The sequence below is a fragment of the Fusarium oxysporum genome, chromosome 1 (genome assembly GCF_000149955.1).
Source record: "Fusarium oxysporum f. sp. lycopersici 4287 chromosome 1, whole genome shotgun sequence".
NCBI lineage: Eukaryota > Fungi > Ascomycota > Sordariomycetes > Hypocreales > Nectriaceae > Fusarium > Fusarium oxysporum.
In genome coordinates this window covers 6399011-6425210 of record NC_030986.1, presented here as the reverse complement: position 1 = coordinate 6425210, position 26200 = coordinate 6399011, and the positions used below count along the sequence as shown (strand labels likewise).

General features: G+C 47.0%; 4 protein-coding genes across 4 annotated transcripts; all 4 read right to left on the bottom strand.

The window, feature by feature from the left end:
* Nucleotides 1-7086: 7086 nt before the first annotated feature.
* On the bottom strand, nucleotides 7087-7737 carry FOXG_21977 (uncharacterized protein; the record flags this gene model as incomplete). The annotated part of the gene is made up of 1 exon (XM_018402357.1): nucleotides 7087-7737. One exon carries the CDS (start codon nucleotides 7735-7737, stop codon nucleotides 7087-7089), a length of 651 nt encoding a protein of 216 aa, XP_018255638.1.
* Nucleotides 7738-9381: 1644 nt separating this feature from the next.
* On the bottom strand, nucleotides 9382-9810 carry FOXG_15090 (uncharacterized protein). Its single transcript, XM_018395162.1, has 2 exons — nucleotides 9653-9810; nucleotides 9382-9604 (listed from the first exon to the last, which is right to left on the bottom strand). Exons 1-2 carry the CDS (start codon nucleotides 9805-9807, stop codon nucleotides 9577-9579), a joined length of 183 nt encoding a protein of 60 aa, XP_018255637.1. The 5' UTR covers nucleotides 9808-9810; the 3' UTR covers nucleotides 9382-9576.
* A 97-nt stretch (nucleotides 9811-9907) lies between these two features.
* FOXG_15089 (uncharacterized protein) lies at nucleotides 9908-11101 on the bottom strand (the record flags this gene model as incomplete). Its single annotated transcript, XM_018395161.1, has 8 exons — nucleotides 10908-11101; nucleotides 10818-10852; nucleotides 10688-10773; nucleotides 10482-10634; nucleotides 10392-10429; nucleotides 10305-10342; nucleotides 10124-10258; nucleotides 9908-10076 (listed from the first exon to the last, which is right to left on the bottom strand). Exons 1-8 carry the CDS (start codon nucleotides 11004-11006, stop codon nucleotides 9908-9910), a joined length of 753 nt encoding a protein of 250 aa, XP_018255636.1. The 5' UTR covers nucleotides 11007-11101.
* Nucleotides 11102-16602: 5501 nt separating this feature from the next.
* Nucleotides 16603-20018, bottom strand: FOXG_15088 (uncharacterized protein; the record flags this gene model as incomplete). The annotated part of the gene is made up of 3 exons (XM_018395160.1): nucleotides 16603-16681; nucleotides 16812-19475; nucleotides 19690-20018. The coding sequence occupies 3 exons, from the start codon at nucleotides 20016-20018 to the stop codon at nucleotides 16603-16605; spliced, it is 3072 nt and encodes a 1023-aa protein (XP_018255635.1).
* Between the last annotated feature and the right edge of the window lie 6182 nt (nucleotides 20019-26200).

The window sequence follows — 26200 nt, the reverse complement described above, 5'->3', positions numbered from 1 at the left end:
GCTTTAAAGGCGGCATAAAAGGCCGGGAAGAACTCGGTCTTGGAAATGTGGGTTATAGAGCATCTAATCAGATGCTCTATTTGTCGACCATAAGCCTGTTTCAGCACTGCAAAGCACCCAACATCAAGAGGCTGAAGTAGGTGAGATGCATGAGGTGGCATACAAAGCGTGATAATCTTATTATCCTGGCAGTATCTCTCAAAGTCAGCAGAGTGGTGGCTTTCGTGGCCATCGAGGATCAGAAGACGATAGGCACCAACTGATCGGTTACTTGTAGACCGATCAAAGTGCTTTAGCCACTCAAGACCTAGCTCGTTATTTGTCCACCCATTTTGGCTCGTTGCAATAACCCAATCGCCCGGGAGGTTGCTTTCTCGGTACCAGTTAGCAAGGTGATATTTGCCTGCACCAATGATGAACGGCGCGATCGATTGACCTTCCGCATTAATCGCCTGGATTACTGTAATCCATTCACGATTTCCAGGCTGCACTGATTTTGATCTTCCTTGCCTTTCTGAGCCTGTGACTGCCATTCCGGCCATTATGAGGCCCATCATAAAGCCAGTCTCATCAAAGTTCCAGATATCATCTGATCGGATACCATACTTCACAATTGTATTCTGTACAAGCCTAAACCAGCCACGAATAATAGTCGGATCTTCGCATTTGGTTCTCTGGTAGTCATATCTCCGAAATAAACGCGTCTTTAGCTCTGGTTGTCGCTTGACGAAGTTATGAGCCCAACGCTTGCCAACAGATGATGCGTCACGGTCGGCAAGCAGAGAATTGGCTATTTCTTCTACAAAACGCAGTCGCGCAGGAAATCCTCGCGAATCTAGGTCAAGGAGGAATTGAACTATTATCTGTTCCTCTAGATCAGTCAGTCTCCGTGACTTTGGCACCCACGCGTCTCGTGATTGAATGCCATTCTGTCGGTTACGGAGAGTACCGAAGCCAACTTCATATATTTTTGCGGCGCGTCGGAGGCTTAGCTTTGGGTTATTTTGAAGGGCCTGAAGTGCAAGAAGGATTCTAGCTTCATTTGATGGCTGAGGCATGTTTAGTGGTTGAGAATTAATTGATCAAATGGTTAAGATGTAGGATGAGGGATTTTTGATCAGCATACTTGGATGGTCAGCATGCTTATCAACCACGTTATCTTTATAGTTACTTTACTATAGCTAGGTTATTATCCTTGTAATGCCAGAATTTAATGCTTAATTACTATTAGCCAAATTTCAATATATAGAGCCTGATATGCTAAACTTACATGAAGTAAGAATAAGTTCCTGGTCTTGGAAGAACTTTGTTAATCTGCCGAGTACTGCAAGTTCGAACTTCAACTTTATGCTGTACGTAAAGTATTTAAGGACATTTTGAAGTATTCGAAAGCCTGCATATTGGACGCCTAGAAGAACGAAGTCCATGATGATAAGAACCACATTCATAATAATGAGCTCTGCCATCAATCGCTGTTTCCTTTCTTCTGACGTGTATGTCAGGATCTTAGCCGTTCCCCAGATGTAGAGCCCGGATATAATCAACTCTTGGGCGCAGAATATGGTGATTTGGAGGGGCTCCATAACCTTATATCCGAGTTCGACTGCCCTCGGGACTGGAACGATGTTATAGCAGAATGCTAAGACTGTCGTGGGAATAAGAATGATAACAGCGTTGATAATAATCATTATCAGGACACTGCGAAGGATACAGGGGCTCTGGAGGACAAGATGAAGTCGTGACCACAAGACAAGCGATTGCCCAACGATGAAGGCCCACCATCCGGCAATTGTAATGGCGCTTTGAAGGTACGTGTGAGGGGTTATTTCAAAGAAGTAGGTCGAGAAGCCAATGGTGGCGACGATTAGGCCAAGGCTTGCGACTAAAAGACTCCAGAAATACCACCCGGAGAATCTCTTAAAGGTAACAAAGATTAAAATAATGATTTCCAAGGCATTATAGAGGGTGACTGCTATACAGCCAGCGAAAAAGAATTCCACTGATGGGCTGCTGTCGCTTGCTTGGCCAAACGTCAACATGTTTTAACGCCAAGGAAGGTCACACAATTACTGTAGTGGTAATAGATGAATCCTTGGCTATGGAATGGTTGCAAGAGAAGACTTGAATTTAATATAAGTACTAATTGGATATCTCAGCATGTGACTGAAACCGCACTATAAATGCCGGACCCATAAGCACTACCCAATTTCATGACTCTGTACGGTATACTAATACAGGCCTCGCGGGTATGATGACGTTTATTAAACCGGCTGCTAATATGCTTTTCGCAGGGTTGGCTGTTAATGTCAGTAAACCTCCTTCTCATTGGTTGTATGGCGGGTAACTAAGAAAGTTTTCTCATGTCTTTAAACCTATCAATTAAGGTGCGAGAAATGCGATGCAGCGTACTAAAAGTTCTCGTATTTTAAATTAAATGCTGACGATTCATGCACTATTCTATGCCGATTTTCTTTTCTTAGTGCCCTAAATTACATCTGCGGCAGATAGTAGAGATGTTCAATATCTTCATCTTCTTATAGGCGATTACGCAACATATGAATCAATTTGAACAATACGTTCAAGTGCGATAATAGTCGAGGTCCAGCAACCTGGGGTCAGATTGCGCTCTTGCATTCTCAACACCTACCAACAACAAAGAGCGGGGTAAGCACCCACCCAAACTAAAGCTGTCGCCCTCCCTTAAGCGACGTATTCAGCAATGATGCCTAAGGGCGTTCCCTATCTATCCCGGCTCGTGGAATCCAAGCAGTATCATGACTCGACTGTCGTTTCTGGGGATGCAGCGTTCTCATTAATGCCGAAATCCTCAGATTATAGTTCACAGCCACACCCCACCCTCCGAACAATCACGAGGATCCTTCGCGGATACTCGGTAACAGCCGACACAGACATATCCGAGATGCCGGCGCTAGTGCAATTTTGCGCGCAGTTGTGGCTGTCACATCATGTCGCAACACACAGTAGTGGAAACAGGAGTTTCTGAAGGTAATGTCAGATCGCTATCCATATGGAAAGTACGAAAACTGGACGGAGTGCCAGAAACTGGATCCCTATGTTGGCCACTCCAATGGCGTTAAGGATGTTCTCATTTGTGGGCTTGCTTCGTTTGAAAGGCTCGGGCTGAGTACCAATAGATCCAGATCCATATCTGAGTGATAACCGATAACTATCCCTTTGACTGTCGTAAGCCTCCACTTCCGTACCAGCAGCGGGGCTAGCCAATAAAAATGCATTAAATCAAAGGTACATTTATCCCCGCCTAACTTTGGTTGTGCCAAAGGTCCCAGCAATTGCCAAGTCTACATAAAGCTACATTACATTCTTGACATCCATATCGTGACTGCGGCGCCCTTCGACTGTTACCGCTAATCGCAGATAATGCTGCCCTTGATCTTCGAGACCGACGCTGACCTAGCCGGAGGCCTTGACAGGCAAGGCATTCAGATTTTCCTTTGCGAACGCGAGTGTGCTGTAATGTAGGCATAAATTCGTTTCCAGTCCGAAATCTCTTTCTTGATTGCGTCTTCGGTGCATACGCTTCTATAAGATCATTCACAAGCCATTGCCGCCAACTGCCTTGCGACATCTCTGCCTTCCATTGCGGCTGCCCTCGCTGCTGCAAAATGAAGCTATTTACAAGGGCAATTTCCAGGAGAAAGTCCCAAGCCAGGGCTTTCCAGCCGCCTCGGCGCACACGACGGTCAAGGCCCCAATAAGCTCTCATTTGGTCACCTCAATCCACGGCATTCATCACGTTGTTATAGATAGCAGCAATAGATGGGATAGAAACCTGTTTAACAGGGTCGTCACCAAAAAAACGCTGTATTGGTCTTGCTTGCATTTGGTCTGTTGTTGGTTCTTCCTGATGCAGTCAAGCCTTTCATTGCCCTTAAACACAGTCGTCAGAAATACCACAAGCGCATTGTCTTTCCAAGCGATCTGGTTGACCTTGTTATCGGTTGTTGGAATAGCTTTAACAACATTAAACTCGAGGCTGCCAGCAGCTGTATTATCTATAATCAGACTTGCCTATCCTGATATACTATCCTGATATCATCTCTGCTATCCTGCTATATCTGATATGATATATATCGGATATCGGATAAAGCTAGGCTCTTTTACCCTGATATCAGGATAGATACCAGGATAGATACCAGGATAAGCTGCACACTCTGATTGGTCGGATGCCACTTTATCGCCTGACAACATCCGATTTTCCCATGTTTACAATCTTCGAATCTCTCAAACATCACTCAAGTGTGTAGATATAATACGTTGTATTATTCTGTGCCTCTGCTACTCTTAATAATGGCTTCTTCATCACAGCAACGCACAGATTTCACCTCACAGCCCCAGATGACTATTGGCCCTACTGTTGATGTAGAATCAGCATCATCTGAGGTCCTGAACTTCGATTGCATATTCCGTGCGACATATCCCAAAAAGGGTCAGTTCGGACCATCAGGGAAGCGCAGAACGAAGGGAGCAGTGGTTTATGAATGCCTTCTCTGTTCTTCTGATCAGGCCTGGTCAAACCCCAAACGAGACAACGCCATATACCACGCCAAACGCAAACACCGTGATATCGTTAACTCTTCAGACATTACAGTACTCGAACGATCATCGGACATGGGACCTCCATTAAAGCAAGCTAGAGTCGATAATTATTATACAGCAACGCCATCAGAATCGGCCCTCCGCAAAGTGTTCAATCCTCAGCGATATACTGAGAGCATGGTTGGCCTTCTCACACATCGTCGTCTTCCCTTTTCGGCAGTTACATGGGATGAGAGGCAGGACGTCATGCTGTCCTGTAATCCGGCAATTGAAGACCTCATAATGACATCGAGGCATGAAGCGATGCGTCATATTACTGCGAATTTTAGCCTTTATCAGTCGCAGTTAAAGGCTAAGTTACAAAGCGCCGTTTCAAAGGTCCACATCTCATCTGATCTCTGGACATCGCCGCACCGCCATGGTGTGCTAGCAGTGTGTGCACGATGGGTTGACGAAGATTACCAACCCAGACGAGCGCTTTTGAGTCTACCAGAGATTCGACACAGCCATTCCGGTGAACATCAGTCTCGGATTATCTTCTCAACACTCGATATTTACGATATCGCGAATCAGCTCGGCTGCCATACGGGTGATAATGCGGCATCAAACGACACATGTTTGCAGCACTTATCAACAAGGCTTAGGCAGGACCGCAATGTGCGTCGAAGTCCAGCTTTGTTCTCCTATCTAGTCGTCTAATCTATAGCAGATCAACTGGGATCCAAAACGGCACCGTATCCGATGTATCCTTCATGTTATCAACTTATCCCTTCAAGCCTTTCTTTTCGCGTCTTCACGTGAAGCACTTCAAGCCGCCCTCGATGCTGCTAGCGATATCACTGGGGATGAGCTCTACAAACCGTTCAGCTTCATCCTGAACGACGCGTCTGGTGGTGATACGACAAACCAGCCAGATCATATGGAAGCTCAGACGGAGCATACTGGCGGCGTTGGATGCAAAAGAACTTCCATTCAGAAGGTAAATCCTCCACCGAGATCAGATAATAAGTCAGACAATACCAGAAGGGGGGGCTGGATTATGGTGCCAGCGCTGCGCAAACTACACCGGATCGGGCTGTGACTACGTAACTCACCTATCCACAGTGATGCATGGGATGAGCGCATCAAATTACGGCTTGGTATTGATAACGATACGCGCTGGAATTCATGGCACAGGATGATCGACAACCTGATAAGGAAAAAGCAGCAAGTAAAGCAGTTCCTACTTGACTACGACAAAGCTCTAGGTGACAATATTCTCACCTCTTCTGATTGGGATTACCTGGAGAAACCGCACGCGTTTCTCCAACCATTCACTTCTACGACCTTGTGGGCTCAAGGCGTTACGGCGACGCTCTCGCAAAACCTCATGATCATGGATATATTACTTCGCCACTACGAACAGAAGAAGGTATCATCTCAGCTTTCGCCTAACTCAATCAACTAGTTTCTGATCCTCTCTTTAGGAGCTCTATGAAGCAGAGGAGACACATGATCCTCTCATGTTGCACTCTATTGATATGGGCTGGTTCGTACTCGATAAGTACTATGCTTTATCCGGGGAGTCCCCTATCTACGCAACTGCCCTTCTCCTTGATCCGTCGAAGCGAGCGCGATACCTTGAAATAAACTGGAAGGGAGAATGGGTCGAGGCTGCCATTAGGGGACGCACTTTCGATATGGGAGGAAGAATACAAGATGGCGCCCACCCTCGGACCTGCCCAGGCACTGAGCGAAGCGTCTAGGTCGCAGCAAGGGCACTCAAACGAGCTTGATCGGCTTCTGAACGAGATTATGGTCGCCGAGGACATAACCAGGGACGTAGATGACTTCGAAAACTTTATCCACAACCAGCCGATAAAGATCGAAGGCTCTCCTCTGATCTGGTGGTGTCAGAGGGATCAGGTTCGGACATATCCGCGTCTCAGTCGCATGGCCATTGACATATTGTCTGTGCCCCCTGGTTCTGCTGACCCCGAGTCTGCATTCAGTGGAGGAAGACGCACTTTATCATGGGATCGGGAAAGGATGTCATGTGTTAATCTGGAGAAGGTTGAATGCATCGGCAACTGGCTGCGTGAAGGACTCATTATACCATCATCACGTGGTGGTAGAGGGCTTGTTGTGGACGGTGAAATAAACGGCAGTGTTCATGTTGATTCGGATGATGATCTAGATTAGAATTGAATGAAATATTTACCTTTATGCTTAGACATATCTGTCGCCATATCATCTCTGCTAAAGCTGCTAAAACTCCTAGACTGATATCATCTCTGCTATCCTGCTAAGCCGATATCATATCAGGATAGTGTGTTATCCTGATATCAGGATAATTTATCATATCGGATATGATATCAGGATAGGCAAGTCTGAGCATTAAAGCCCGGAGTTATTATCACTACGACGACTCATATTTTGGATTCTTATTCGAGCCTGGCAGTTGCGATTATTATGCAAGTCACATTACAATATGGCCTAATGCTTCGATTCGAGGATCGACCGTATAGTTTATTCGATAGGATTCAATACAGCTTCACCGTCAACTCCGTCGGCAATCGCAAAGGTCCTCCAGCCTGCCTTAGGAAGATCAATCGTCATATCTCCACAAAGATACTTCATGAATACGCCATGTGTGACAACAACAACATTTTTCGGCGTATTCGCGAGATCTTCGCTCCCGTGGATGTCTTGAACCGTGTCCCGCAATCTCTCTCGGAATCTTTTAGCTCGTGAAGCAACAGCAGAATCGTTGGCCGCGTGAGGACCATCCTTGATATACCAATCCTCAGCCAAGACGCTGAAGTCAAGGAGCGGAAAAGCTATCTCTAGCGCAGAACGTTTGGATCCGGTATCACAGGGAAGGTCGCTTCGCTCCTGTAGGTCCTGGTCTATAATGAGACGGGTGCCTTCTTCGTTGCCATTATTCTTGAGGTATTGTTTGCTTAGGATATGGGAGAAGCCAGCCAGTGTCGTCTGTAGGGTGCGCGTGAGTGGAGAAGTGAATATTATGGCGATTGACCCTGGATGAGGGAACGTATCGGCTAGGGCCGATGCTTGAGAAAGACCCAAAGAAGTGAGAGGTGGATCTCTTTGTGAGAAGTCTTTTGAGACGTTATGTTCCGATTCTGCATGTCGAACTAGGTAAACTAAATGGGACATGGTGCTTGTTTGAATTTTGAGAATGATGTTGCGCGAGGTATTTCGCAACATGGAGGTTCTCCTCTAATAAAAGCCATGCGGAGTGAAAACGTGATCAAAGCCCAGCATAACGTCACTACCCTGGCTCGGAGCTATTGACCACCCGTGTTTTGATCCATTGATGCCTTAGGCTGTTCGAAATCTCGTTGATGATCATAGAGGTGGTGATGTTCTTCTTCCTTTTATTTTATTTTGCACTTGTCGCTGCCCATTTTGATCTCTACTGCATCGAATGGAAAAGGATAGCCTGGTAAGGACTTGTAAAGGACTTGTCTTGAGGGACAGTGTTTTCGATCCCCGCTGATTTTTTGATTAAACTTGCGTGATAAACCTTCTCATTGGCTGGTTCGTTCCTTCGTCACAACTTTCGCAGCTAGCTCTACTTTGGTGGCGCAAAGCGATACTACCTCCTGAGCGCCTACGTGCAAATCAAATCTTAACCGCGCGTATTTCGCGACTGCGTCGTAGTAGTTTAGGAAGAGCTCTACTGACGCCAGTATGTATGCAACAAAGATTTCCCCCTCTTCAATTGACTCTTGATCTTGTCGGTCGTCCACATTTACCATGAAGTATTGACTACCCTGACTATCTTTAAACATGTGGCCTCCAAAGCTCCGTGATCACCAGGCTGATGGTCATGACGTCGAGCAGAATGAAATAACCCCATGGCTACAGCATACAGGATGGCCAAGTAACTAATGACTAAATTAACTTTACTAGAGTTGATTTTATTGGCCCACTCTAAACCTAGTAGGGTTGAATATTGCCAGGGTGTAGAGTTGATTTTACATTATTCCACATACAGGAAGGGTAGTGCTGATCAGAACAGGGGTTTACTATAGAACGCGACGCGTCCTGTCGCGTAAAGTGCTATTAAGTACAAGTACAATATACTGTATGGTGTCATTATCGATCTAAGTGTAATCTTTATTTAGATCATACTATTAGCAGCCAAATCATCATGACGAACACTATGACGGATTGTGATTTACGATCTGAGCCATGGAGTGCAATTTATCCGTACGTTCTTCTCTCAACATACCGCTTTCTCATCTGTCAAGTGTATGTTTGCCTCTGTTACCGATGAGGTTGCTACTCATTTAAAAACACGACATCGCGATTTAAAGCCAGAGCATCGATAGGGCCTAGTGGAGAAGATTCGAAAGATCCCGATACATTCTACGCAATCACGACGAACTACGTGATCTACGGTACCCAACTGATACGATTGAACCCATTCCGCATCTTGCGCCACAAGAACCAGACGGAATGAAATGTCGTGCGTGCGGCCATATTGTTCGTCGTATCCAAAAGACACAAAAACATTGTGCTGACGAGCATCAATGGATGAACACAAGAGGCAGAGGCAACCAAAGCTGAAGAGGAGGGGAGGTCAGGATAAACAACAAGGCATGAAGAGATAGAGGCATAACTTCTAAATTGGTAAATTATAGATCAGAGGATGTACGGCTGACATGAACGAATTGATTCAGAATGTACAATACACTCTCCTACTTCTGGCAACACTCGATGACAGACGTCTAGCAACGTCTGCGTTCTGGAGTAAGCACTACATGACCTTGGAGAGTCAGGTGTAGAGAATCTCGGTGATGACCTTTCCATGATGTCCTAACAGCACGAATGCTTTCGTTGTCTCTCGTAGGGCATGGGGTGTACGTGATTGGCTGACTCAGAACATGACGCCGCATTTTACCTCAAACCTGCTGGAATGGGTTTGTAGCTTGAGACATAAGGAGTAATGGCGGTATTCGGTCGCTCCCGTCGAGACTCAACTGGAAATTATGGTTTCTGGCCATATACAACATGGCTGAGTGCGTTAGATGAAGTCTAGGATGGCTTTGAAGTGTAGACTTACAAATCAAACAGAGCGTGGTACTTGCGAGCATACAATTCCTGACGTATCTGGGCCAACATCACCAGGACTTCGTCCATGGGCATGCCCAGAACTCCACAGAATATCTTCAGAGAGAAAGCCTCTAGGCCTTCCAAGAGTTGAGCGATATTACACATGCCTATATCTTTCAACTGTGGATCTTTGGGCCATGATCCTAGAGGCAATCGGAACTTTCGGTGGACAACATTCGTGAAGCCAGCATGCCTGATCCACCCTTCAAGTCTTGGCCCTGGGCAGGGCCCCCGACTTCAGCTTCGTTCTTGCCGTATCGATGAATAGTTTCATCCATTTCAGGAGGTGATGATCGTCCGTGATTGAGCCGTCTTCTGAATAGTAGAGAAGGTCAAAGTCCTGAAATTCGGCCCAGCCGCCAGGATGAAGGTGCCTGTTGACGATCAGTAGGTGCTATCACTTCATTTCGCGCTAAATTACTCAAAAACGTTCTCCACTAGCTTTGGCCAGTCCAGGATGGAAGTCGACATGTAGCGTGAAAAAATGTAGTCAAACTTATCGTGGACCCATGGTTGCTCGACGTCATCGACCTCGAACTTGACGTTTGGGGGAACCCTTCTTCTATCAATATTGCTACACGTCAAGCTCGGGATCAACATACCATGTGGGTTGGATAGCACTCAAATCGTTTCCGATAATCTAGAATGTCAGCAATTCTTGCTCCGTATATAGGGAAAGCGTTACATACTTCAGCACTAGGATACTCTTCACCGACGCAAATGGCCCCTATTTCTGTAAGCATGAATCGACACAAAGCAAGACTGAACATAATACCCACATATACCTGTCCCTGTACCGATATCTAAAACTCTTGCTGACCTATTTAAGTCAACTGGAGCTAGAAACAGGCGATTGCCAATGCCTTTAGTTATGAGCAAATGTGTCAGATCGAGTCGTTCTCGTTCTGCTTCGTCGTTGGGAAAGTTATAGGCTGTAAAGTATCAGAAGTCGCACAAAGTCGTACAAACTCAGCGAAGGTCTTACAGTCCGCATTGTAGGCATGGTATTGTCGACCGAATTCAGTGGGATAATTCAGGACGCTCGAGGTCAAAGACGCAGTGTAGGTTGATCTGCTTCGATAAGTAACAGACTCGAAAAGGACCTGGTGATTTACATTTCACTACTTAAGGTTGAGTCACTGTCGTTAACCTTGGAACGGTGATTAGATTGCAATAGCGTAAGAAGAGGGGTAGGGAAGGCACACAGGACGCGTGTCCACTTCAACTGGGGCCGTATTAGTGGCGGCTTCTGCTGCTTCGTGTACCGGTGACTGCGGCGGATTAGAAGGACTTATGCCAGTCATTGTGGCGGATACGATGGGGAAAGGATTGCTGGGCAGCTGCTAAGGAAGTAGACGAAGGGTCAAGTGAAACGGCTTACGGGAAACGTCTTGTACTGGGGCCACCGGGTAAACTAGTGATAGCCGAAGTTTATGGCGTGGGGAAGGTCCAAGTTTTATAGGCTAGTGAGGCCGTACGCCCCACTCAGTAATCTCTCCACTCAGTGTTAACAGGCTACAGTACGTCAGCTGACTTGATCGAGCTACTTAGCACGTGACCCAGTTGAAGCGCTGTTGGCACAACGCTGGTACCGAGCCCTGACCTAGACTGTATCACTAGATGAGGAAATATCTTGGAATACTCTTACTCATCTTCTCTATAACTTTTGAAAGACCTGGTAACTGCTTGGCGGAGATTCTGGCCGTTGGTGGATGTCCGGTGTTGCGAACCCCGCTTCAGACGTCATCATCGTCATTGGACGTGACCCGCAGCGCTATCCTCAAATCAAATCTGGGGTCATCTCAGTGCCCACAAGCCTCGCCTTACTGACAGCGGGGTCGATCCAATTAAAATGCCTATATAAGAGGTACTTTATTGCCTGCCTAATTTCTATTATGATAGAAGTACCAGCAATTCCCGTTGTTGCAAAGAGAAACCTTACCAGGCTGGCGAATCTATCTACCGATGTAGATGAAATGTAGATGTAGATAGATGTAGATCTACATCTATCTATCTACCAGAGGACATGTGGGTCTTCTATCTATCTACCTGGAGGTCCGGTAGATAGACGAAATGTAGATAGATGCCAAGACCGCGGTGAAAATTGGGTGAGGTAGTTGTACTTTCTCGGTACTAGTGGCATCCTCCTGCACCGAAGTATCGGTACCTCTGACAATCCCTTCCCTAACCGTCCCTCATTTCCCGATTTCCCCACGCCATCCCCCTTTTTCGCTTGGGTCTTGGTTTGACATATTCTCATTGCCCTTGATGCCACCCAAAACCATTGCCCAAATGGCACCTCAAAGCGATTTATTCAGTTACGCAACCGATACTACCATATCGGAAATATCCTGTCCCGAAGACCCAACCTTGCCTATGCACAATTCCTCGTCTCGCGGCAGCCATTCAATCATCAAAGACTGGGATGCAGTATCGCAAGCTGTCCGCAGCCATTGGGTCCTCTCAGCTCGAACTGGTCAAGCTATCGGCTGGTTTTGGGCTCACGGCTATGACGTTCAAGCTAGGTCCAAAGGCAATGAGTCTGGCCCCCATACATGGCTCTGTTGCCACTGTGTCCAGCATGGCGTTCCCCGGCCAAAGGCTTATGTCTCGTCCAACACTCGGAACATTGAAGGTTATCTCAGCAAGGCCCACAATATTTTTCATCCAGATCCATCAAAAGCAACACGATATATGCAGGAGCGGCCCCCGAATCAACTGACCCTTCATGATTTGGCAGCCAAGAAACGGAAGAGGGACGACTTTCACGACGAGTTGGTTACTCGATTTGACAAGGCCACGTTCCAGCGCCATGTTGTCCAGTGGATCACCGATGCAAATCTGTCATTTCGCGTACCGGAGCATAAAGGCCTCCAAAAGGTCTTTCAGTACCTGAACCCCTTGGTTCACGAGACTTCCGCCAATCTGACCCATGAAACGGTTCGGGCTCGGATCATCGACGAGTTCAACACATACAAATCGCGCGTCATCCACACGCTATCACGAAGCCCAAGCCAGGTTCATATTGCATTTGATGGCTGGGCGTCCCGGAACAGACATTCGTTCTTCTCCATAAATGCCTTCTTTCTCGATGAAGATACATTCCAGCCACGGAAGATCGTCCTTGGCCTCCCAAACATCGCCATAGCGCATACGGGAGAAAATATCTCAGCCGCTGTTATGGAGGTGTTAGATGACTTCGAGTTGATTGCAAACAACAAGGTTGGATACATTATTCTCGATAACGCCGCAAGCAATGAAGGAGCAGTCGAAGCAATAGGCCACAAGCTCCAGTGGCAGAATCCGGCCAGCAGAAGGATTCGGTGTTTCGGGCATATTCTTCATCTTGTCGCCAAAGCGCTCCTCTTCATTAAAGACAGCAATACACTCGAGGACCTTGATGCGGACGATTTTGCAGAGTGGACAAAAAGAGGTCCAGTAGGTAAACTCCACAACCTTGTCGTCTGGGTCAATCGGTCGAATAAGGCGACAGCAATTCTGCGGAAATTACAAGATGAGGACCCTGACAAGCCCTATCCAGGCACTCTTGATGTCGTCCTTGACAACAGCACACGCTGGTTGCCTCAATATTATATGATTGAGCGAGCAATTAAGCTCCGACGCTATCTGGAGGAGCTCATTGACATTATGATTCAATCAAGCAGGAAATTTCAACGACCCCGATCTACCCGTACCCAGCCGCCAAGCCAACTTCCTCGATGTCTTGAGGGAGAAAATCTACTGAGCGACGCAGACTGGGATGCCCTCAGTTGGTTCAGAGATATTCTTAGAATGTTCGATTCCTGTCTTTTGCGGCTTGAAGGGGACTGTCAGCTCCGAGTTCGTAAGGGAGGCGTTGAAGCTCAATATGGAATTATTTGGCAGGTTGCCGTCGCATTCGAATTCCTTCTTTCTACGCTGGAGAAAGCAAAGACAGAGGCAACACACCGGGCGGAACCTAGCTACTATTCCTCGTGCGTCAATTCGGCCTGGGCCAAACTCAACAAGTACTACACCAAGCTTGATGAGACGCCAATATACTATGCAGCCACGGTTCTCCACCCCGGTATACAATGGTCGTTCTTGACAAAAGCCTACGGTGAGAAGGAGGAATGGCTTTTCGCGGCACGCCAGCTCATCCAAAAGCTCTGGGAAGAGGACTATCGCGACCTTCCCGCTCAGTGGGAAATCTCGAGCAGTAACCTTCCTGCCGCGGTGAGAGCGCGAGTACAATCCATTTGATTCCTTCCAAGACGAATTAATATCATCCACCCGCCATGGCCATGACGAAGCCACAGACGAACTGGAGAGGTGGTTGTCTACAAAGCAAGACATATACACAACATACGACAATCCTCTTGAATACTGGTCTGCGAAGCGATTTGAGTATCCGCGAGTGGCGAAAATGGCGATTGACATCCTCTCTGTCCCAGCAATGGCTTCTGAGTGTGAGAGGACCTTTTCTTCCGCTGGTAGTATGGTTTCGCCCAAGAGGTCACGCTTAGATGCAAGCACAATTGCCGTTACTCAGACGGTAAGGTCATGGTTACGGGCTGGGCTGCTAGAAGGGTATGAAGGTTTGCTGGAGGTGGGCGACGACACGGCCGAGGATTAGCCGACCGTCTATCTACCGAGTCTATCTACATCTACATGTAGCCTACATCTATCTATCTACATTGCAAATTATGACTAAGCATCTACATCTATCTACATAAGATGCCGGTAGATAGATGTAGATAGATTCGCCAGCCTGGTTCTAGCCTACTCTTAAGGATAGCCCTTTATGTACATGATGTGTTGTGCCTTACAACAGATGACCCTTCTGCCTGCGACACGTGGCATTCGCCCAAAGGACCAGAAAAGTGAAATCAATTATTGTGGTGGTAGCTTATCCATGCAACGCAGATGCCCAAGCTGGCGGCCTCTTGAAGCCCAACGTTACTGAAACACACGGTCGCCGGTTATAACCAGGCTTATTTATTTATCCGTCCACATACTGTTGTAATACAAAGCTACTCCAAACCCGTAATCTCTCGGAAAGCCTTTCCATGATGGTCTTAACCGTTATTCCGTCTGCATTCTTCCTACTCAAGATTTATCATCAGAAACGCATTGCGTTTCCTGTTTTTGACCAATCACCGTCTAGCATTTTCGCCCCATGTTTCTCCCTCAGGAAACGCACTGCGTTTCTCATACAGCGTTAATAAAATCAGAAAACCTAAAACGCGAAACGCGTCGCGTTTCCGTCGTCTGACCCCTGTTGAGTTTAATGAATGGCTCTGTTACTCCAAAACGAAACATTAACAATCATCATTATTTACTATATCCATATGTCTATTATATATACATAGGTCATCTGCTCAACTTCCGCTAGTTAGGTACCAAGATACAACCACCCCGCTCTCTCCTCTCCGGTGCGGTCTCGGAGATGGCCTGGTATTGGTCGTTACTGAGTGTCAGTTCAGCGTTTTGACAGCCAGCTTCTCCACGTCGTAGTCTTTCATTGTCTTCACTCGTATCAGCCAAAGGGGATCGTCTAGAAGAGCCCAATCGTCGTGAACGGTCATCTCATATCGTCTAGCTGCGTCATGGTCGCGTCGGCGTGGGCTCTTGTCTAGCCACTCCAATTCGAGTACTTGATGAGGCCGCATTATCGTCATGGTCGTCGAAGGCCTCTTTGATATTCCATCGAGAAACTAGAAACAGAAACACAACAGGAAGAGTTCCAAGAAGCTCTTGCTTCAGAAAAGTCTCCATCTAGTATGACTCAAGTTTACAACTCAACCTAAGCTTGCCAAAGACATGTCATGCTCAGTGATAATGTCCTCGTTGCTTGTTGTGTCCACGATAATGTACTACAAATAGTGGTCTTCGCTAGCGGGATGTTCTTCCGTTGATGTCTCCTTGGACGGTCGGGGCGGATTCGGAAATGCTGTGACGGTAGTCTCCTCAGCCCGACATTCAACCTCATGCCAAGACATGCGACCAGTGCATGCTTATTATATAATACCGAATTTCGCCAACTAGGCCATGACAGGATCAACTGTGGAACAACAGGTCGTTCAAGCCTCTCAGAATCCAACGTTACTTATCAAACTCTACTTTCATATCACCAAATCCACGAGTGGACCCTCGTCCAAACAAAGCTTTTGGAGACAATTGCCGGCTTTTCCCTAGGCTTTTCCTCTAAGCTGCTGTTTACAGCTTTAGGAAGAACATCTCACCTTCGCTTCTCGCCATCCTGTTTCCCAGGGTCTTTCTCCCACGTTTATATTTCGTCTGGTTTGAAAGCTCCGACAACATCTGGACTCAACGCCTCGGTAAGTCTCTCTCGCAGAGTTAGAATTGGCCAAATATGAACTCTTATGTATTCGATCTTGAGGCCAGAAATAGCAGCATCGTCATTGTCGAGCGGAGCTTTGAAGGGGATCGTGAACTTCTCTAAAAATTCCTTTGTTATATATCTAGTGTAGACGATGAACTCGGATGTGTCTATTCCGTGGGTAAGGATCAAGACCCAGGTTTTCCAAAGTCTCGCGACTGTCAAGTCGATGTACTCCGCCCCTGAAACTAACATCACTCAGCCTCTTATTGACCGGTAAATGGAGCACGATATCATCTTGGGCAAACTTCTTGCTGGCAACACCATCTACACCGAAAATTACCAGGTCCTCCCCGAGGAGCACAAACGCCGGCGTGCCAAACGCTATAGACTTGGGTTCGGTCTCCTTACTCCCCTCCTACGCTCAGTTAAGCCATCGCATTGCGACCACTTGAAGCTAAAGCGTCGACATATACAACTTCCATTAAGCACACAGATTCCTGTGCTGATATATGCGGAATGATCTGCTCGATCGATAGAAAGAAAACAATAGAGAACTGTAAGAAATCGCATTATGATTAAACATAGGCATACAGAACAGGGCCATCTTTACCCCTCGAAGAACGTCGCTCGTGGTCAACGAACTCATTCCACCAACTGTTGATTAGAATCGCTTCGACCAGGCAATTGTTCAGAAACCATGGAATCCCACAGGTCATTAAGTTCCTCACTATCGTCCAGGTTAGTTCTCTACTTGCCACAGTTCCATCACTGGGGCTACACTTACGGCTCCTTCTTAGCCATTTTCATACCCCTTTCTCTGCAAAAGAACAGGAAGCGACGCATTGTACGTGCTCGTGGGAAAGATGCCATGACATCGCCTCGAGGCTTGCCATCTGGAGCAAGCTCTCCGACATCCTTTTTCGTAATGATGTGAACGCGAAGTGCTTCGATACTCCACTCCATTTCCTCAATCTCTGCGATGTGGACATGGAAATCGATCTCGTCCCTAAACAAGCCCCACTTCGCAGGTTTCACGTCTTTGAGTACCTGATGTTGAAAGCATTGTATCTGACCTACCCAGGTCCAATACTGTGTAACATTGATGTGGCTGGTATATAATCGAGTCTTGACTACAGCAAGACGCCAATCATATTTAGTAATGCTGCCGCCACTGCATGAATCTGTATCGGACCAAGCCTCAAAATAAAATTCGTCGTGATCGGGGCGATAATGTGCAGGTGGCATGTATTTGGGCTTCTTGTTGAGGTGGGTGCTGAAGACTGGCTGAGGAGCAGGGGCCGGGATCGAGGCTGGAGTTCTGTAGCCTGAGGATATTTGACCAGGCAGAGGAGAGTGGTTGACGAAGGAATCTTCACGAGGCGTAGTAGTAACCGAGTGCATAGACTTGCGCTTTTGGGGGGGTTTGGGTATAGTGCTAGGGCTGCCATGGCTCAAGCGAGCTTTCATGGCTCCAGAAGGGCGTCCTATGTTTTCGAAGCCATGCTTATAACGAAGACTTGTGAGTTTTGAGTCATGATAGAAGTCGTGAATTGTTCGTGGCAGGTTGAAATTGCGACCCTGAGTTTGAATCAGTTCGTGGAGACGTTGTCGCATCCAGTCAACCGGCGATATGTCAAGATTGAATTTTTCGAGCTCCGATATTGTCTCTGACAGGCGAAATAGGGTGTCATATGAGGTTATACCACCCTTGCCAGCCTGAATATATCTTTTACCTAACAACTGATAAGGGCTGATGGGGCCCTTCTCGTGGAATTCGAGAATTTTTATACCACGATTGACCTGTCTGCCAATTTGATACTTTGAAGAGCCTCCCTTATCCTGCTTAGGACCTGCTTCAATAGCAGCCTGATGCTTCTCGCGCCATCGAGCAAGCTGTGGCTCAATAAGTGTTTTGACGTTTGGCCAGTTGGCTTCCCAATAGGGGTGTTCCTCGTTAATCTTGACCAATGGCACCCCCGCAACGCATGCAGGATAAGTGTAAACAACTCCATCATTCTTGAGGACGATGTTCTCTCGGGTGATCTCTTCCAATAGTAGAGCAGGAGGAGACTCAGGAGGCTGTGATGAAGGATCAATGGGCAACGATGGTGGAGTTGGTCTTCCTCGTTCGCTGGATGGAGGTCGACTTCTAATATTGGCCGGCGTAAACCCAGGAGTTATACGATACTCTTGTGTAGTATTCATCCGTTCAAGTTCTCGTGGTGTGTGGACCTGAACAGAACCGCGATGGTCTTTGGTAGAGCCATCGAGCTCTGTTGATGGGTGGATAATGTCATGAGGGGAGTGGCGGGGGGCACTCGAAGGAAGCACAGAGCGTGGTGTCTCCAAGGGCCTGGGTTGAGGATAGATTGGTGTCGGTAAGGTCGAGTCCACGGGGTCAATCATACGTTCTGGAGCATAATCCGACCTGGGAGCCGTTGTCGGACGGCTTGGAGATCCGTGAGGTGAACCATAAATTGGTCTATGGGGCATTTCACGAGGACGTTCAGCGATTTGCACTGGTGCTACTTCGGCAGTTCGTTCTGGGGCCCTTGCAGCAATCACATCATGGAACCGGTCATTGGATCGGACCAGAATTCGCTCGGTTTGGGGCTCAGGGCGCCGTTCTGGCTGTCGTGTTGTAGTCCATTCTGCCTGACACTCAGTCACTCGTACAGGGTGAGGCTCAATTGATCGTTCAGGCCGTCGCTCAGGTTGCTGTTCGTGTTGTCGCTCGGGCTGTGGCTCAATCTGTCTATCCGGTTGTCTCCCAGGCTGTCGTTCAGGGAATCTTTCAAGTGTACGCTGTAGAACGGGCTGTGGTGAAGGTGGTCGAGAGGGCACAGGGATCTCCTGCTCGACTTGCTGTGGTTCTGGTTGACGTGCTGGCTCAGGCCTTGGCTGAACTTCAACTGTCGGATGTATTGTTTCCGAAGAACGGCCTGCGGGAGTCTGTTGAACTCCTTCTTCCAGCTGTTTCTTCCGCCGTGCTCTCTCCCTCGAGGCAAGTATGTCAATTGTGTCCCCTGAAGCACCGTGGCATCCCTGACGATTCCATTCACAGTTGCCGCATTTCTGAAAGAGATCTCCGCCGACAATAATGCAGTCATCAAAGGCGCCTTGGTTCTTGTCGCATGACTGGCATCTCTTGGCCTGAATTTCTCCTGTAGCTTGAATCATACAAGAGAGCCATTTGACCCCCTTCGCCTCAGTTCGTTCGTAAATGCTCGTAAGATGTCTAGCGTTGAAGCGCCGTCCTCGGCGAATCTTGACAGGTCTTTGTATCTCCAATTCTTGGATTCCCTCAACCCATTGGTTCCAAGGCTCGATCTGTTCCACGGGTCCGATCACGTTTCCATCAGCGTCAACAACATCAACGAGGGTCTCGGCTGCCTCATTATCATGATGCTCAATGCCTTCCATACGACCATCATCTACTTCATCGGGTCTGTCGACTACCGTTGCAGTGCCATTAGTAGGCTCTATTCGTGGGATCGGCCCGTTAAACGCTGAGGATAGCTCTGGCAACACTTCAGGCAGAACAATTCCTTCTGAGTCGGGTCCGAGATCGTCTGGAGCATCAGGATCCTCCCCTCTCTTTTGTCTGAAGAATCGGCGCATCTTGAACCAAATATCATGCAGCGTTTCTGCTCTCTTCTGACGTTGACGCGCAGTAGTCTTGCTCAATGCGCTCGAGTCGGTTGGCCTTCTCCTCACACTCCTCAGTGGTGCGTGCCAGTTCCGCCTCGACTTTGGCGAGTTCCCTAGCTAATCGGGATTGAGATTCTTTCAGTTGACTTCGCTGCCCTGTGAGATCACTGAACTTCAACCGAACTTCATTAATTGAGAGCTGGAAATCTTTCTCGATCTTTTTGTTCTCGGAATCCTTCTTGCTGCGGAGGTTAACCCAGAAATTGCGTTCTGTCTCATCCCAGATAGCCTTTTGCTCCACCTTTGGGAGAGAGTCCCAGACATCTTCCCCTGTGGCCATCTTTCGAGGAACTCACAGCTCTTGATGCGTTCTTGTAGCGTAGGAACAGTGCTCAGAAGATAGCTTGCTCAAAATGAAGCGAAGAGAGAAGTTGATATAGAGAGCTAGGGGGAAGGGTTAGTCAGGAGTAAGAATAGATGAAAGAATGTGTTGAATGAAGGAGTTTGAATGCAGAAGGGATGTAGTGACAAGGCTTGGACTATGATAGTTGTGGATGTTTAAGCGGTGGCTCGGGCATAAGAAGCATTAAAAGTCCCAAGTGCCATTTCTGACGGGAATGTCTGGTGCCGACGCGGAACGTCCGCAGTCATTTGAACTGTTACGTGCTACGCGTCGGATGTGGAATGCATCTGAGTTAAAGCGCGTTCAGAACACCCAAGTGGGGTTGAAAGATGTTAGATTGGCGGATGGGAATTGTTAAATACGCGAATGGGGTTGATGTCCAACTAAAATGAGGTTAATTTTCACACTTGAGGATCAATCTATCCCCCAGGAGCTCGTCCTTCTTTTTTGTCTCTGTTCTTTTTCTTCCAAGTGTTTTTCCCCGCCACCTGGTATTGATATATCCGGGGACCCACAAAATACACGTTTCTTTTATCGAGGCGCTATCATTAATCTAACAGGAATGGGCTCCACTTTCCTTTATTACAATATTATTCTTGTATCCAGAAAAGGAGGGGGAATTGTACCAACCCCACCCTGACAGACTGATCAGAAAAATCAAGTCGACAATCAATAACATCACCACATTCGGGTCCACATCTTAATACACTCACCCCATCGTATAGCTGCGTATCTCACATTGTATCTGGCGTCAGTTAGCACTCGATGGAATAGGTGCAAGGTGCGCGATGTACCGATTTGTAATGAGGAGACCTGCTGGTACTTATACCACCGCATAATTTAGGAGGCGGTAGAAGTACCTCTTGTTCTTTGCATTTTAATTGACTATGACCCGTCATCGTGACCTAATTCCGGCCTGTTGGGCCCTTAGGAGATAATTGCTTTTGGTACGTAGGACTAGAATGTCAGCAGGTGCAGCTAAGAACAAAAGCCCGAAATGGAGCCCTCTTACGGAGGTCAACGACAATGAGGAGAAGAGGAAGCGGCCTAAGGTGCGTAGTTTACGGTAGACTACCTTCGGACACCATATCTATAATATTGCAATTTATCAAAGTAAATATCGCGGCGACTTCTATCACCCCCTACTTTAGCAGAGGAGTTTTGTTCCATTTTTTTGGTGCATTTTGATTAGCCATAACCCCTCGTCGCGACCACCATGTAGGTCCCCGAGATGGTCGATTTGATAGCCATATTGACAAATCGCCGGAATAGCCCCACTCCTTGATATTTGTCCTCGTGACGAGTATAAATCAATGATGCCTTGACTCAACGCCCTCCCACCATCAAACCTGATGGAAGTCTTGGTTTTCGTAGAGCACGGCTCTACAGCTTTCGCTCCAAAACATCCTAATCTATGGTCCAGGGCATGTATACGGTGTTACTAACCTTAAGAGTGCTGCCGCTGAAGCTTCATAATGATATAATAGACTCCTAGGTATATCCTTGCTCGGTGGATGCAACCAAGAGCTGGAAATGTGGTGGGGAGGGACATTTATGCAATGAATGCAACGCTAGCGCCGGGTTTCCTTCGCATAGCATTGCCATAAACAGATATCTCACGACAAGCATCGCATATATACAGAAATCTGTTCGCTTAAATATTCTAATCAGTTGTGATCAGTATGTGTAAATAATGGAAAATAGCCCTTACAAACTCTTCACGTGTGTAAATTTTTCATTTAGTACTTCAATTTAGTTATATACAGTTAGAATAATATCAGCAACGTTTACAGAGAAAACTCTGTTGCAACAAGATAATAAATCAAGTGGCGAAGGTACGTTGTCAGCCCAGAGACCGTATTACGCAAATATTGGGATTGTCAATCGCTTGTCACTCTGAGACCTGACACCAAGCGATTAATCTGGTTATAAATCAAGATTGGCCCCAACTTCAAACCTATGCATCAAATTTCAATATCATCATTTTTATCCACCACTGCTCGCAGTCAAACCGCCAATATGTCTTATAGGAGGGATTCGCCAGTCAGGGATATTCACGCAGAAGGTGTGACTCTCGAGATGACCGACTCACAAGAGTTCCGCTAGCGGAATCCTGACCCTGTTATTTACAACGGATCCAGAATTAATACGAGGAGGGAAAGCCCTTATAAAACTACTGCTCTTAGAGCTAATTTCCTCTAAAAACTACTGTCGGATATAGTCTTCTTCCTTGCGTATTTCCTAATATTAATACCTAGTTATGGTTATTACTCTCTGTAATAATTGAGAGACAAGTAATAGAGACTCTGATGACCTTCCCTGACTTGGTGAGCCCCTTGTATAGCCCTTGTTTATCTATATTGTAAACTCGATCTGATCCGATAGAGAGACTATATACCGCATCGCCTAGATCGGCGTAGAATCGTTATATGGCTTCCGGGAGCAGTTTCTTAGAATAAGTGGCTTCTAGAGATATAGATGGCTTTGTTTTGACTCCTGGGTTGTGTTATAGGAATTGGTGTACCTATTGCTTGCTTGCCGGCGCGGCTTCTTTGTCAGGGTGGGCAATTATCGCGGCAATATCACGTAGCTTATACTTCGAAAGAGCATGCATATAGGCTTCTTCGTGAAGGAGGAATGTGACTAAGTGTTTCTCTTATAAAGGCGATAGCATTGGGCTTTTTCCTGCGTTCTTTGTGCAGTCTACGCGCCTCTGATGCGACTGCGAATTATCGACTTATAAATCCCGTACTGTTTTGCGAGACTGCGAGTTTTCGTCTTCCTGGACTTTTTAGAGAATTTTAATTAGTTTCGCTTCATGATCAGGGTTCAATGGACTTAGGGTAAAGATCTGAATGTATTTGATAATAATTGGTCTAGATAGGATTGTGTTGTGATGATGGAAGGAGTGTCAGCACTAGTGTGTGGAAAGAGTGGTCTTGGCACTATCTGTTTAAATAGGATCTTATTGGTTACTGTAGGCAGGGGTATGGGATATAGCTTTATCAGCTAGCTACCCTATACTTGCGGATTCTTGATGTTTGTGGCCGATAAATAGCCTTTTAAGTGATTAAAACTTATTTCCCGGCTAGATCCAGGCTTTCTAGTGGTTTCTCTATTATTTGGCGTATATTTCAGTTAGTGCATCACTATGGTGGAGTTTTGGTGTGACAAGATGCTCTTTTCACCTTTCTGGACATGTATCCCAATCGGGAACCTAAAGCTTAATATACATTTCTTTTATCTCTATATCTCCCTTTTATCTCTAGACCCATCTCCTCTCTTTTACCTCATAAGTTATATCCTTAGTTAGAAGAAAACACCCCGGTAGAATAGCTTAGATGGTAAATACTAACCCTATCCCAACCCTAAGCTACGAGCCGGGTAATCGACAAAGTGTAAGAAAGGAACAGTCTGGGGAGGCGGGAAGATTGGCTCCGGTAGGGACGGAAATGTCAACACTTAGATAGATACAGAGCTTGGCGTCCATTGCGACTTTGGCCGTAATGACTGTCATGTTGGCGTGAGAAGCATAGCCTTGATATCATAAAATCATGTAGAACCAGCGAGTGTACCTGGAATTTAGTGTTGAGAATAACAACACTGGCCTCATAAGCCCCGAATGAAATTCCCGCATGCCTCCTTGATAGACATGTTCGTATCTAACAGCGGCATGCCATCTGTAAAAGTATGAGAATAAATCTCTCATTTAGAACATAGATACCGAAAAGATACGACAGTAGAGCTGGCTCAGGGTTAATACATGGCATGTTTGTGATCGCCTGTGGCGCGGGAATAGCGTATTGTGTGCAAACCTGAAACTCCTTTAATATAATGTAATCATGAGGATCATCAATAATCCACAAGACATCCCATGTTCATGAAGGAGGATACAGACATGCAAGATGTGCCTGCTGTAAGGTTGTACAGGCTGTCGTTAGAGGTCTCATAACTCAGTTCGTCCACTACTGTTGGGTGAATAACTCTAAGCTCCCGTAGCTGGGTAATGATGGGACGATAATATGGCATGAGATTGTCCTAGGGTCGTATTTCTTACCATCCAGGACCACCAAGTGGGCACCCCCACCTAATGGACCACCAAAATTTCAATTTTCCCATACAAACTCCGAATTTCCAAGTACATCGCATTCAGCCAAGAACGTAGATACTCGCAAACCTATACCAATGTTGTATAGCAGTTTTCACGAAATTTTAATATCGGCTTAACTTTTCCCCGTTCCGCCTCGTGGTCTAGTTTTCTAGCCCTTTGAATTTTGTCGCATTTCTCCTCATCTACCCTACGCGACTCCATCCACTTGAGCCGAATTTTCACGTAATTTTCTTGCCGGAACTCCTTCCGCAATGGTTCGCCGTGTTTATACCGAAGATGACGTAGCTGAGGCTATACTCGATATTACTGATAGAGGCCTATCACAGACGGGGGTGGCCCAGAAACGTGGAGTACCTCGGTCGACCCTTTCTGGGCGACTTTCTGGTCAAGCGAGCAGGAATGAACGGATCCAGGCCCACCAGCGTATTTCAAAGAGCCAGGAGGAGACGCTTATTCGTTGGGTGCTGCGACAAGAGTCTCTGGGCTATGCTCTCTCGCACAGCCAGCTCCATGCGTGTGTCGAGGCCATCCTCAAACAACAAGGCGATAATAAGCCTCTGGGCAAGCACTAGACCACCAGGTTCGTCAAGCGTCACCTACAACTATCTACCAAGCCTTGACAACGCCAGGAAGCCGCCAGATTTAACGGATTTACTCCGAAGGCGGTCAATTGGTACTTCGATATCAGGGAGAACGAGTACGGCTGGATCAAGCCTGAGAACACAGTTAACGTGGACGAGGGCGGCATAATGGCGGGTTTCGGTAAGTCTTCTATAAGTACTCTATGGGTTTTTATAGGGCATAGCTAATTGGTTGTCCATGAGGCCTGGACAGCCTCGTGATCGGGAGCTCTGACCCGAAGAAGAAGGCGATGTTGAAAGGCGTTCAGTCGCGCACCTGGACTTCGTTTATTGAGGCTGTCACCGCAACTGGCCGTGCTTTGAAACTGGGAATTATCTTTAAAGGAAAAGATCTGCAGAAGCAGTGGTTTCTTAACGAATTCGAATTGATAGCGGACTGGCACTACATCACATCGCCAAACGGCTGGACAGACAACCATATTGCTCTCGAGTGGTTGAAGGACGTTTATCTACCACAAACGGAGCCTCGTGATGCATCGGATGCGAGACTTGTTATCCTTGACGGTCACGGGAGCTATGCGCAGGTGAACACTTGGGTGTTTTCGCCGCAGAGTTACCCGCTATAGGGCCATTAACAAGCAGTCAGGACGAGTGGATGGCGACGTGCTTTCTGAACAACGTCTGCTGCTGTTACCTACCAGCATATTGTTCCCATGGTCTACAACCGTTAGACAATGGAATTTTTAATGTCATCAAAGGTGCGTATCGGAAAGAACTCCAAAACCTGGCTAGTTTGACCGATTCTGCGCCGGTTGACAAAGTCAACTTTATTCGGGCATACGCGAAAACGAGGGAGGTGGGCATGAGGAAGGAGATTATCTTATCCGGCTGGAGGTTTACTGGAAATTGGCCAATAAATCGTTACAAAGCTCTAGCACATCCTGAAATTCAATCGGACAAAGAAAAACTGCTGGAAGAGTTCAAGACGCCGAGCCCTCCTCAACTGCACTCAGATGATACGCCGAAAACGAGCCGGCAAGTGAGGGAAATGGCCAAGCACCGAAGTCGTCCGACCAGGCGGAAGTACAGTAAGATCGCAAAGGGACTGGAAGCTTTAGAGATGAAGGTTGCCGTTCAGAATGCGCGGATTACTGGCCTCGAGGAGCAGATGGCTCAGCTGCGGCGAGGGAAGAAAAGAAAGGCGGTACCGAACCCGAACCGACGATTCATGGCTCTAGCGGAGGCTCTAGCGACTGGAGGAGCTCTTCCCGATTCAAAAGAGGCAGAAATAGAGGTGGATGTGGATGAGGAGGTCAAGTCGATGATTGAGGTGGGTGTCGGGTTAGAGGACGAACGTGAGGACTTTACGGTCATAACAAAGCACTGCCAGCGCACACGAAGCCGTCGGGAGGTCAAAAAACCACGCA

Excerpts from the sequence above, each read along its gene's own strand:
- FOXG_15090 (XM_018395162.1), bottom strand. The coding sequence starts at position 9,807 with ATGTGTAATATCGCTCAACTCTTGGAAGGCCTAGAGGCTTTCTCTCTG. Across the intron at positions 9,605-9,652 it reads TACCACGCTCTGTTTGATTT|CCATGTTGTATATGGCCAGA; the intron begins GTAAGTCTACAC and ends TAACGCACTCAG.